The sequence below is a fragment of the Mustela nivalis genome (genome assembly GCF_964662115.1).
Source record: "Mustela nivalis genome assembly, chromosome: 2".
Lineage (NCBI taxonomy): Eukaryota > Metazoa > Chordata > Mammalia > Carnivora > Mustelidae > Mustela > Mustela nivalis.
In genome coordinates this window covers 30232492-30246204 of record NC_139021.1, presented here as the reverse complement: position 1 = coordinate 30246204, position 13713 = coordinate 30232492, and the positions used below count along the sequence as shown (strand labels likewise).

Here is a 13713-nt window from a genome sequence, read left to right as displayed (position 1 = left end):
TAAGAGCTACAACAACAATCATATTGTGCTGGACTCAATTCCTCATCCTCTAGAAGCTGAGCCAACATCAAAACAACCCATCAGTGAAAACTGAAATTAACGCTTTTAAGAAGTCTGAGTTTTCTGTATCGCTGCCATAGGCCTAGACAACCTAATTTTCATCTTGAAGCATGATTTGTATCATTTCTGTCTTTCACACTTTTCCACTGTAACTGGTAGGTGGTGAAGTCCAAGGGAGTTGAGCCCTGTATGGAAGGAGGACTTACCTGTAGTTCTGCTTTTCGTTTCCTATGTGGAATCTGTCGTATTGTGAATAGGCTCGGTTTCCTTCCCAGTCCATTAACTCAATTCTTAGTGTGTACTGTCTCTGACTGGTTATGGCAAAAATAAACTCGTTCCCCAGCCAATATTCACCAGAGGGATTTCCAAAGCCCTACAAAAGGAGATAGAGATATGGTTGTTACCTCTTATCAGGTTCAGTATTAACTACATTGTAAAAAATAACACAACCTTCTTTAATAGTAAAGACCATTTTTCACATATTACACACTTTTTTCCAATTACTGACTCAATACTTTTCTCCTATGTTTCCCTCCACTGGGCCCTGTGAATTCTTATTACAGTAAAAGGCTGATAATCAAATTTGTATAGGTAAGATGATTTCAGGTTAAATGAATCTGGTTAAGAAGTTTGACCAGTAAACACTTCTCAGTCACAGCTTGCTTTTGAAAATGTTTCTAAAACACTAGTAAATGGAATATTTTGAACATAACTTAAATGTTTTCAATGAATATTATCAGGGTATTACCAGATAAGTTATTTAACAAATATTATTATTGTTTCTTTTGTTGTTATTATTATTCAGGAGTCAAATTATGCTTATATAATAACTTAAACATATATTACTAGACCCTTGACTTTTCTAACTTTAATATTTTCATTTTTAATTATTAATAAGCAAACCTGTAAACCCAGGACTAGAGTCATTTAAATGCTTTACTGGCACGAATTTGGGTTTTGAGGCAGAACGTTGACACGTAAGAGCTAGTGAGTGGACCTCCCTGGCTGCTTGGCCACTGCCTCTTAATATGGCTTTTGTTCTCCACAGGGGAATCCCAATCATGGTTCTGAAGTGTTCAAAAACTGTTTCTTTGTGGGGGAAAGAAGTGGTCCCCAAAGAAAAGCCAATTCTTAATGGTTATGTTAGTAGTAGGAAAACTAGGAACCTAGGAAACTGCTGGCATTCTAGATTTGGGTATTCAGTTTCTGAATCCCCAAAAGTAGTCCTTGGTAATGCCTGAAATTGAATATAATTCTTGAACTACATGTTTGTCTTATCGACTAAACCATGAGCTCCTTGAGAAGAGAAGGTGTGCCGTATTTGTGACTAGTGGACCACTGGCATATGCTGGGTACGCCCTACGCTTCACTGACATGTGAAGGAAGAAAGGAAAGAAGGGAGGGAGGGAAGGAAGAAGGGAGGAAGAAAATACTACAGCACTTTATAGTGGCATTCGGAGAAGTAACCTTAAAACACAGTTCTTGTTATAAGTAATTTGGCTGAGTCTCAGGGAGGTGTTTTAAAGTGCCCACAGAGTCATAATCACTGGACCTCTGGGTGGGGGAAAAAAAAAATCCTGGCTCCACACTGAATCAAGATATTTGAAGAACCAGTCCCACTGCCTGCAAACAAACTCCCTGTTTGTCCCTGTATGCATTAATATTTGGAAGGAACACCTCCAGCATCCCAGGAAATATTCAGACATTTCAGAAAGAAACTGATTCTGTTAACTGAGGTATTCATTTAAAAAGGTTTTACTTTATCCATTCTAAGAAATAAGAGGGTAGTACTAAGATAACCATAGCACTTCTCCCTTTCTCAACACAGATGAGAGAATTTGGAAACTGTTTCTTTTTTTTTAATTTAAAGTACACCAACTTTATATAATTATAACTACAGTAGAAGTATTCTTTTAAAAATTATTTATTTTATTTTAGAGAGAAGGGGAGGGGCAGAGGGCAATGGAGAGAATCTCATGCAAATTCCATGCTCATCAAGCAGCCTAAATTCCATGCTCATCATGGAGCCCATGATCAGCAGGACTCTGAGATCAAGACCTGAGCCAAAACCAAGAGTCAGACACTTAACTGACTGAGCACCCAGGCACCCCTACAGCAGAATTCTTAACCGCTCTCCCCTTTAACAAACCTAACACATGAGTCAGTGTTCTCCACTCCTTCTTTAAAATATATTGATGCCCAGAGTATACTAAATGCATTAAATACATTTGTATATTACTGTCTCTGCCAACTGAGTTATTAAATGTCCACTGTGTTGGGTCCCCGAACTGTTTACATCAGTTCTGTTACTGTAATGATAAGTCTCACAGTTTTATGTAAATAAGTTCAATATTAGTGGGGACAAATCATTTGTTTTGTTCTGTTTTGTTTTTGATGAAACTTAAACATTAGGCCTGCTCAATAAAAGCAAATCACTAAAAAATGGTTTTGAATTATGTTTGTTTCAACAACTCTAAAAGACTGGAAAAGTAATAAAACATAAGAGGATTTTAACTTACATTGCTTCTGTGTGTCTTACTTGCTACGTTAAAAAACAAGAAAGAAAGAAACCAGAAAGCAGGAGTTTGATGCATTTAATTATGGGAAATTTCTAAGAAAGAACCACTGACCCAGAATTCCAGGCTTTGGCCCTACATTTTAAAAAATGGGCAAATGAAGATATAATTGTATACTTAAAATGAAATGCATTAGTATATGTAAGCACACTTTTAAAGTTTTCCCCCTGGGATGCCTGGGTGGCTCAGTCAGGTAAGCATCTGCCTTTGGTTCAGGTCATGATCCCAAGGTCCTGGGATCAAGTATCACACCAGGCTCCCTGCTCACCTGGGATTCTGTTTCTCCCTCTGCCTGCTGCTCCCCCTGCTTGTACTCTCTTTCTCTCTCTCTCTCTCTCTCTCTCTGCCAAATAAACAAAATCTTAAAAAAATAAAGTTATTCCCCAATTTAACTTAGTTTTTAATTAACTCAAACCCCTCATCCAGACTGTACTGGGTATATGCTCCCCTGAAGTCCATCTACTTGTAGCTCAGAACAAAGATATGGGGCCCATAGAAGTCAGTGTTCCAGAGTTCCCTTGCTTCTCTATTCCTAAGATGCACAGATGCACAAGCCATACTTTGCCAAAGTTCCACAGTGGCAGCGAATATTAGAGCAATTTAGGATGTGCTAAGAATCTTACACATTTTCATGACAGCGGTGCTACAAACCAAAAAGAAGAGTGAAGCTTATCTTCTCCAGTGAATAAGCAAAACAGAAAGTTACAGGGCACTGAAATTCAAAAAATTAGTACATTCTCAGTTGCAGCAGCCACTGGGAAGAAAAAGAGGACTGCTGGGATTTTCTCTGCATTTTCTTCTCAGCTCAGACGTGTTAAAACTTTCCCTCTAGCCACTGGAGGATTCCCTCTGGTGTGCAGTTAGATGGGATTCAGCAGGTCTCCTAAATGTGACTAAGGAAGCTGGGGATGATGAAGTGTTAAGTTTTAGGCCACATTATTTCCGTGCTGCTGAAAGCTCTGCATGGGTAAAACCGTCCAGCTTCCCCAGGGAAAAGGGCAGTGATCTCTAGTGAGCGTCAGAAACGTACAAACACTAATGTCATTCCTATGAGAGCCTCTATCCCCAGCGTGGCATGCAGGCTTCTACCTCCCCCTATGTGGAGATTACCATCCCTTCCTAAGCAGTTTCTTTTTCCTGAGTGAAAAAAGAGGAAGACACAACTGAAAAGAGAGCAACAAAATTTGATTTTAGAAATAAAAATTCTCTTTCCTGCACCTTCCCCGAAAAACTGTCTAAACTTGCTCTATTATGGGAACAAAATGCGTGGCTACGATGAATCGAAATGGCTGTTAGAGAGATAGGGTAGAGGAAGCTTTCTAAAAGCTAAGTGCAGCCACGCAGAACCAACTGTTTCATCATAGACATGAAAAATAAGTCAAAGAAGGGAAAATGGTTCCCACATTAGTAAACTGCCTACTGGAGAGTTAGCAGGCACACTACCAATCTGATGCCGAGGAACGAAGGCTTAGCTTTGATTAAATAATTTCTACTCCCTATCTCTGCTCCAATTTGAAGCCTTACTCTGCCCCATGTTTGCTGTGGAACCTCCGATATTACTTCTTAGCCTCAGTTTCCTTGTCTGCAAAACAGGGATTAAAAATGTCATTTCCATAAATAGTGTTGTGAGAAAGAAATAAGATACTTGAAGTATTTAGCTCAATGCTGGTACAGGAGAACAACACTATTGTCATTGTTATTACAGTTAAAGGCTATACCACAAAGACATAGCAATTTTCTGTTTACTTGCGTCTCTCCCACCATGTGAGCTATCTGAGGAGAAGCAGGTTTCTTTCTACTCTGTATGAGAAAGGGAACAGAAATAGTCCAGGATCATGTCTTAGCCTGAAAATTAATAAGGGGATACTGAAACAATTATTTAAAAGGCTTTCAGATGTTAGGAACTAATGTATTCTTATGACAAGTTGAGTGTGGCTTTACATAAATAAGCACTGTCATTTTAACCCAAGAAGTTAATTATTAAATAAGAAATTAAAACCAGCTGGTTGATGGTGGGGCTAAACTGTGCCATAAACCAACATGTAGACTACTTTTTATTCTTGCTTCTGCTTCCTAAGGCCAGGGAGAAGCTGTGTCCTCCAACTCTCCCTTGGTCCTATTTCTTTTAATCTCTTTCTTTCTATATCTCATAAGTTTTAGGTCTACAAAAGGAGTAATTTTTGAAATCTTACACTCAAGCCAATAAATTGATAGTTTTGACATTTGCTTTCAACCAGGACTGCATATCAGAAACAGCTGTGGAGCTTTTTAAAGATATGGATGACTTGGTTCCCACACGGAGGTTCTGACTCTGTATGTCTGGGGTGTGCTTAGAGATATGTACATTTGAAGGGTTCCAGGAGTGAGTGTACTGTGTACCACAGGTGGAGAATCATATAATTAAGATGCAGAATAGCTATTCTGAGTGCAAATAAGGAAGAAAATATTAACTAGATCAAACTGAGTGGTACACAGGAGAGAGGTATAAAACCTCATATTCATATGGAGCTCCAAATTAGTAGACAGTTTTGATTATGTATTATGGGACTATTTAAAAAAAATGATGGCTGAAATGCAGACATGGTCACATCCCCTAAAAAAACAGTTTCATGCATTACTGCACACACAAAAGCCTACCATAGGTCTATATTTTATTCCAAAAGGCCTGTAATATCTACAATAAATAAAAATACAAGCTTACACAGAATTCAGGGCTGATGTTGAAAAAAATATCACATCGGGGCACCTGGGTGGCTCAGTGGGTTAAAGCCTCCACCTTCTGCTCAGGTCATGATCCCAGGGTCCTGGGATAAAGCCCTGCATCCTGCATCGGGCTCTCTGCTCAGCAGGGAACCTGTTCCCTCCTCTCTCTCTGCCTGCCTCTCTGCCTACTTGTGACCTGTGTCTCTCAAATAAATAAATAAATTCTTAAAAAAAAAAGTATCATGTCTCTATCAAAACAATAAAAAAATCACAATAAAAACAAGACCTTTCTTTTCTATAAAAAAAATCCAACAATGCTGGTCATACCCTTCCATGAAAACTATTACATTTAGTTACTTCGATCACAATCATATGCAAGATTTTGATACCATAATTCAGATAGACTGTAAATCTTCTCCTTTAGCTCTTTAATAAAAGGCAAAAAAAAAAAAAAAATAGACACTGAAACTTAACCCAGACTAATGCTGACTTAAAGTTGGCCCTAAAAACTGCATATTGTTCATAAAACAATGCACACAGAAGAAAGATCGATACTCATTAGTTTTTGCCAAGACCTGCAGAAATACTCAGTTTTGGCTGTATGTTTCCAAGTTAATAAAGTAATTGTCTATGATACTTTGTTACTTTTTTTTTTTTTGATCTGATAATACTCATAGGAAGTGTTGACTTTCTATAGCTGAAACACAATTGAAACCAGACCCTGTTAATGTATTCTATGGGTTTCATCTTTTTTCACATAAACGATTAGAGAAAACAGATCTGAAACAGGGTTACTGATCTGTGGCTTTTCGGAGGTGCTTTCATACACAACTTAATCATGTATCTCCTCTAACTGCTGAGACACTCAGCCCAAGAAAGATCAAAAGAATGATTTATTTCAACATTTTAAATTCCTTATATATTTTTCTCTTTTAATGTGAAGATGTTAAAAAGCAGTTGAAAATATGCCCTTAACTTCTTTCCAGAACCAAAGAACTCCCAGAAGGTAGGGTGCTCAGACCAAAATATTTGTGTCAATAGGAGACTTTGTTTATGGGGGTAACTGTTTTCAGTACCAAGACAGGTTGTCTCCAGGGCATTAGTCACTACATTCTATAAAGTTAGGCCACAGGGTATTATTTGGAACTCCTAGCTGGATTTGGCTTCATATATGCAAAAGTACTGCTGATAAGTGTTGCTGGAGGCCACTCAATGGTATTCTTATGGCTTGAAAAGAGTTAATATAGTTCCCTAAGTGCCTCATTAAAAAGGCCCACTGCAGACTTCTCTCTCTGCAAACATCTTTACAAATCCATAAACCAGATTTTGCTGAATCCCCTCATAAGGAAGGTTAAATGAAAACAAAGCTCAGGTAAAAGACTTTTGTAGGCTTAAAGCCAATGTTAAGAAGCAAATACACTGCAAATCTTCCATGTTGAGAGAGGTTTAAAAATAATAAATTACAATATGTATTTGTAATTCATGTGTTGATAATTTTAACATACTGTTCTGGAAACCTTATGAGGAAAGAGGCTGCCCACAGTTATCAACCAGAATGAAGGGAAGGAGAGAAGAAAGGAAGCATGGGTGAATTTTATTGCTGACTCAGGGCTCAAGAAAGAGGCAAAATGTCCTCGTGCACACCAGTAGACAAGTGAAGACTGAGGAGGGAGTGGTGCCTGCTAAGAAGTTCGTGTTTTCCCAAAGGATGTGCACCGAAGCAGTCAGTCTGAAGCAGGGAACAGAAGTGGGAGTGACTGATGAGAATGAACCTACATTCATTTTGGACTCATGTTATTTGGTCTTTAGGTAAAAAGCTCTGGAGGAAAACAATGGAAACACTTTCTACCATGTGTTCTGGTGAAAGTTAACCAAGTTGTGGTATGTGATGAATTCTCTTAGTTAAAAAAGCAGTCAGACTCATTTTTGCCAAAATGTTTCAGACTTCTAGAACTTATTTCAATTTTCTGACCATGTAGAATTGAAACTCAGCTGATAAAATGTTCTTGTTTGAATGAAATAGAATAGTCTTTCTATTTTTTAATAAAGGGAGAGGGGTAAACTCCCTCAAAACGATAAATAATGAATAATTCAGCCTCAGTCAAATGATGAAAAAAAAGACTTAAAATACATATATCTGGTAAATGCTTATGCCACACTTCATATGTTAGCCTGTCTTACTTAATGTGCCTGGTGTGCCAAGGCAGCAGATGCTTACAGATAATAACTCAGCATTTTGGAAAGTCACCACAACGATACCTTTATATTCACTTTTCTATTATCACTGGTATAAATAATAATGTATTTCAGGTTTGCCTGAACAGATATCTATAGTCTGATTCTCATATGACTTCTTCACATTCCATTTTAATGTTGAAAATAATCGTGAGTTAAGGTAGTTTGCAAAATAATATTTTTGGCAGAGTTAAGTAAAACTTTTGGAGTCTTTGATGTCTTAATCTTGGGTAATAACTACTGTTTATTGAAAATTTAGTGTGCCAAGTACTTTATTTATATCTAATCGTCACAACATCCCTGCAGGCAGGTAAGGTATTCTCATTAATGCCCCCTTTTAACTAGTGAGGAAGCTATGGTATAGATTAAATGATTTGCTAAAAACCACTCCATTGGTAAATGGAAGAGTGAAGACTCAAACTGCTGATATAGACATGATGCAGGGTCCTTTTTTAGAACTTAAATTCTTCCCATATGCTCTTAGAATCACCTTAGAGTAAAACCAATATTCTCTGTAACAGTCCTGGTGATTTACTTTCTACTGGGGTTTTTCCACGGAAGAGAGGGCCTCATCACTTAATAGACAGTCCATTCATGTTAGAAAGAATCCTTAGAGAGTTTTGTCCATAGCAGTCAATTTTGCCTCTCTTGAATGTTCTTCCATTCATTATGGAGCTTCCCTCTTTAAAGCAGTGTTAAAATGCAAATTCTAATTCAGGAAGTCTATGATGTACCTTGAGGTGTTGTATTTCTCAAAAGCTCTCAAAGCTAGTGCTGCTGGTTTCTGGACTGCACTGTGAGAAGCAGGTTCTAGTACATCTACCTCTATCCAGTCACTTTAGAGAGCCATCAGACAGGTTTATATTTAATTCCTTTTTATTCTCTCCAAGTTAGGGCACCATTGATTCATCCTATTTGTACCTCATAGGATAAGTTCATTTGTTGGAAATCTATCAGAATTTAAAGCATATATATATATATTTAAACTTCATTTATTTATTTAACAGACAGAGATCACAAGTAGGCAGAGAGACAGGCAGAGAGAGAGGCAGAGAGAGAGGAAGGGAAGCAGGCTCCCGGCCAAGCAAAGAGCCCGATGCGGGGCTCGATCCCAGGACCCCAGGGGATCATGACCCGAGCCAAAGGCAGAGGCTTTAACCCACTGACCTACCTAGGCGCCCCAAGGCATATTTTTGATGTAACAAGACTATGGCAGACACCAGTGAGTTCTGCATTTTTTGAGACCATAAACTATTAGTATAGCCTGAGTAGCCTGGTCTTTGTTGTTAGTAGCCAACAACATGAAATGAGCTTATAGTCAAGTAAATCTATCCAGAATTGCCTTTTTTTTTTTTTTAAGATTTTATTTATTTATTTATTTTATACAGAGATTGAGAGAGAGAGAGAGAACAAGAGAGGAAATGCAAGCAGGGAGAGAGGGAGAAGGAGAAGAAGGCCTCCCACCAAGCAGGGAGCCCAATGTAGAGCTCTATTCCAAGACCTGGGATAATGACCTGAGCTCGAAGGCAGACCCTTAATGACTGAGCTACCCAGGCGCCCCTATCCAGACTTTCAAAACCAGGTACTTAAGCTAATTTGTCACTTTTATCCTATATTCTTACTTAATTTTGTGTATTTTTGGTCTAGGTGAAATACTACATTTATCTCTGTAGAATTCAATCTTGTTGGCTATAGCCTTTTTTTCTACCTGAAATTTTATGGTTTATTGGAGACATCAGAATCCAACTTTGTATAACTTCAAACTTTATTAACCTACATTCACAGTGTTCAACTGGGTATCTGAAAAAAAAATATTGTAGACACAGAGACACCACAAGAGACCCCCACCTTCATTTATTAAAATCCTCTTAACTGTCATTTGGCCAACTACGAACCTACTAATGTATAAACTGGGATGCTGATTAACTACAGTTTTTGCATATTTTCTAAAAGAATATCAAGACTGAACTTAGATTAGTACAACAGGACTCTTCACCTTTTTCTTTACCTTCTGAGGGGGAAATTTGTCAAAAATTGGTCAAGACAATAATTATCCATAACATTTAGATGTAAAATATGAGAATAAGTCCATAAATGGAAGCCTTTTATATTACTGTATCTTGACATTCTGTCAGATTTTAATAGTTAATACTGTAGGCATCAATGATATGATTATTGTATTATGCATTAGTTAAACCATTTAATGTATTACCTTAGAAAAGTTGATCTCCCATCTTGCTCACTTTCCTCTTAAAATGGAGACAGCTAATAGGCTTGATATAAAAATGAGTAAGAATTTACAGCTAGGGCTGGCTCATACTAACCATTGGAAACTTCAGCTATGATGATAATGATGGTAACCATGATGTCTGGTATTATTTTGGAGACCCCCTAAGGAACCATCCCTCACAGTTCATACCCTTGAATGTGGACTGGGCATTGTAACTTAAACCAAAGAACGCAGTGGAAGTGATACAGAGCAATTCTCAGTCTAATAAATCTTAAAAAGGTATGGAGGCTTCCATTTTTGTGCGTGAGGGATGCCACCTACCACGTAAGACGTCTGATGACCCTGAATCGTCAGAGAGAAGCCCAACCCAGCCACATGGAGGAGCTCTTAGTCAACACCCAGTAACAACTCGCCAGCTACGTGAGGTACGTCAGTACCTCTCCATAATCCACACCACCCTTGTCCTGCTTCATGTGCCCAGCCTGGGTCTGAGTTCTAGCTTCCCCCACCCTAATTCAACCAGGAACAAATCCAGATAATACATAACAGTTCACCAAATAATTTCAGTAATATATTTTTCTTTCTGATGCACATATGGAAATCATTTACTGAAAATGATTTATGAGTGTTTTGTGTTTAATAAAAATAATGTGACTAATGTATCATTTTATTTTTAAAATAGCTGAAAAACACCTAAAAATACAAGGGCTTATCACATAGTCTGGTGAAGATAACCTCATGATAAAACATCAAAAACTATGTAAATTATTCCATCTTACCATTTTATATTCTTTCCAACCTCTTTGGAAATCTAGACTTCCATCTTCACGATGTTGTATTACAGTCCAACCTCCTCCATTAAGATCCATATTGCAAAATACCTGATAGACACAGGGAAAATAAAATCAAGTGAAAATTATGTCTGTTTTAAAGAAACAAATATCAGACTATGGGTAGGCCTATAGATAAACTGAATAAAAATTACCATGTTGAAAAATGTTAATTTAGATACCAGTTATTTTGCTTTAACATTAGAATTGTTTCTGTTTAATTCCATCATGTAACTTAAATTACTTGTAAAAATTTAAATTAGCTGAAAATTGCCTTAGTGTCAGATCATAAAAAATTTTTAAAAAATCTGTGTCTAAATGGTAATAGGCAGTTATGTATGTTCATATTTTTTCAAAATGCTATCTAGGTTTCTAAAACTATAGACCATTGTATTGCCAAAGCATAAAACTCAGAATTCTTAAGTTTTAATTAATTAAAATGGTGGTATAATAATAATAAAGGTTTTGGAAAAATAATTTTTAAAAAAAATCATATATATTTTGCTATTACATATTTCATTGCACATTAACTCCTACACAGTTACAAACTACAATAATTATTCTTGATGGCTCAGTATTAGATTAGAGGCAAAATTTGGTCCACAGCATATGGAGAACATATTATTTGCTTGAATTTTCATCAAGAATAATAACAGGAGAATATGACATACTGTATTTCCTTTGACTGCAGCAAGCATTTCTTCCCCATGTGGAAAGTTATCTAATGCTTTCAAAGACTTATGCTCATTTCAATTATTCTAAAACAATAGTATTTATTTAGAAATTGATTCATTTCCCCCAGAGTCGACCCAAGGAGAGAAACATATCTGTGATGGGATTATCTTTAGAGAGTAATCACTGTAATTGACATAGCATGGATATGGCAGTTTGACTATTCAAGGTCCCAGCTATGGAGAACACCATTCCTTAGGGAGTTGATGACTAAAGCATTTCAAAGGCTGGCTAAAGGTGTAGATATGATGCAACAGCAGCAGACAGGCTGTGCGGGCACAGAGCTCAGCTCTGATTAAGGGAAAAATCTCAAGTGTTTTCCCTGAAGCCCTCAATTTGGAGCACAAATGGCTAACAGGTATGAAAACAGTGGCAACAACTGTCATTCAGAAAACAAATTGTCCATGTACTTCCTCAGAGTGAAAGGAACTAGGAGATCCATGCCTATTTGTGAGCATATAAATTAGGCAAAAGCTGCTCTCTAGAGGGCTCTTCCTCTACTTTGACAACAGTCACCCACCCGTGTATCTTTATTGTGCCTAGGAATTAACTCACCTCCAAGATTATAAATTGAAATTCCACTCTTTGTTCCAAGGTCCCCCTTGACTAATCCCTAAAACATTTTGTACCCCTTCTCTGCCTTCAACACAATCTCTAGTATTTCTTCCTCCTCAATTCTAATTGATTCATTCATTTGTTTTTTACTCAATTAGCATTGTTGGGCACTGATTCTGTTACAATTAGGGATACTATGATGAACAAAATAAGGATCTTAGCCTCAAAATGCCTGAAAGTTTCAATAGTGACTGTTCCTGTAGGCGTAAGGAGATGTAGGAGTTCATAATTTTTAGCTCCAGTGACCTGAAGAATGATATAGACAGTAATCTAAATGAAAAACTTAAGGAAAAAAAATCTAACAAACGAGAAAAAAAATGATCATAGTTTTGGACACACAGAATTTGAGGTAGTGTAGTTATCCAAAAGGGGGATTCATCAATCAACTGGAGATGATCTAATAGGCATAGACCAAGAATAAGAATGTGGATAATAAAGGAATAAGAAAGGAATCACCATTAACAACAGCATGTTTGCTGTTAAGTGCCAGATAATTTAAACTCTTCATATGTATTTTCTAACTTGTCTCATGACAGTGATGTATGTATGATTATTATCCCCATTTTTCAGATGAGAAAAACAATTCTTAGAGTGTTTAAGTATCTTACCAATGGTTATTATTAATAACAAATCCTGGATCCAGGATTTGAATCCTGAATTAAAAACTGTATTAGGAGTAACCTGTTTGAGAGCAGTTAGTTGATAACATGAAAATGGATTATTTAAAGAACTAAAAAAAAAGTGGTAAGAGATGTGTATGTGCAGGAAGGAGGAGGATCCAAAAATGGACTTTAGTAAACTGATGGAGGTAAAATACATCAATAACCTTTAGGTAGGCAGGGCCTTATATTTTGTTTGTCACTGTCCCCAGTGCCTAGAACCGTGCCTAGCCTATAGTTGGTACTAAATGAATATTTGATAAATAAGCAGAAATGCAAGAAGGAAACATAAAATAGGAAAACCTGATTAAAAAAATTGAAGCTGAGGATGACTTTGATTTGGGGAAATGATCCACTTAATCAAATATTCCATAGAAGTCAACACAAATAAAGATTAAGAAAATATACACTAAATTTTGAAATGAAGGAGTCGTTAGTGACCTTGAGGAGACAGACTTCAGGATTCCTATGAGAATAAAACCCGGATGGCACAGTTTAAAGAGGACATAGGTGGTGATCCAAGATAAGAGACCAAGGCGGAACTTTACTGGTGACACTTAAATAAGAGTCAGTGAAAATGTCAAGGGAACATTTTGCTAGAGGTAACAAGTGTCACTTGATTCTTATATTTTTACCCCGTCTTGACTAGTTAATTCAGAATTCTTTCCCCAGATTTTTCTTAAATGACACTAATTACCCGGAACTTTGCTAACCTGAGTTTATAAAACTATAGAGATCACTTACATACTCAGGGAAAGGAATAACTACATTTATAAATATCTAATGTGCAGAAGAAACTATTCTTCACAGTTTTATTATTACTATTATCTATATTATTCAAATTCTATGCACTTAAAGTTTTAAAATCATTCACAAATTTTAGAAAAAGGCCAATTTCCTTTTAAACAAACATATTCAGTGACTTGAGAATGTTAAGACATACTAAGAACATTTCTTAGATAAAAACTGAGAGAGAGGGGCGCCTGGGTGGCTCAGTGGGTTAAAACCTCTGTCTTCAGCTCAGGTCATCATCTCAGGGTCCTGGGATCGAGCCCAGGGAGCCTGCTTCCCCC

General features: G+C 37.0%; 1 protein-coding gene across 4 annotated transcripts in view; it reads right to left on the bottom strand.

Annotated features, from left to right (window-relative positions):
• ANGPT1 (angiopoietin 1) overlaps nucleotides 1–13713 on the bottom strand; it is a 339791-nt gene that overhangs the window by 40444 nt on the left and 285634 nt on the right. For all 4 annotated transcript variants that reach the window (XM_082720024.1, XM_082720022.1, XM_082720023.1 and 1 more), the window contains 2 exons: nucleotides 10584–10685; nucleotides 267–433 (listed from right to left, as the gene is read on the bottom strand). In XM_082720024.1, coding sequence (XP_082576150.1) covers nucleotides 267–433; nucleotides 10584–10685 — 269 coding nt within the window. The remainder of the gene's footprint in view (nucleotides 1–266; nucleotides 434–10583; nucleotides 10686–13713) is intronic.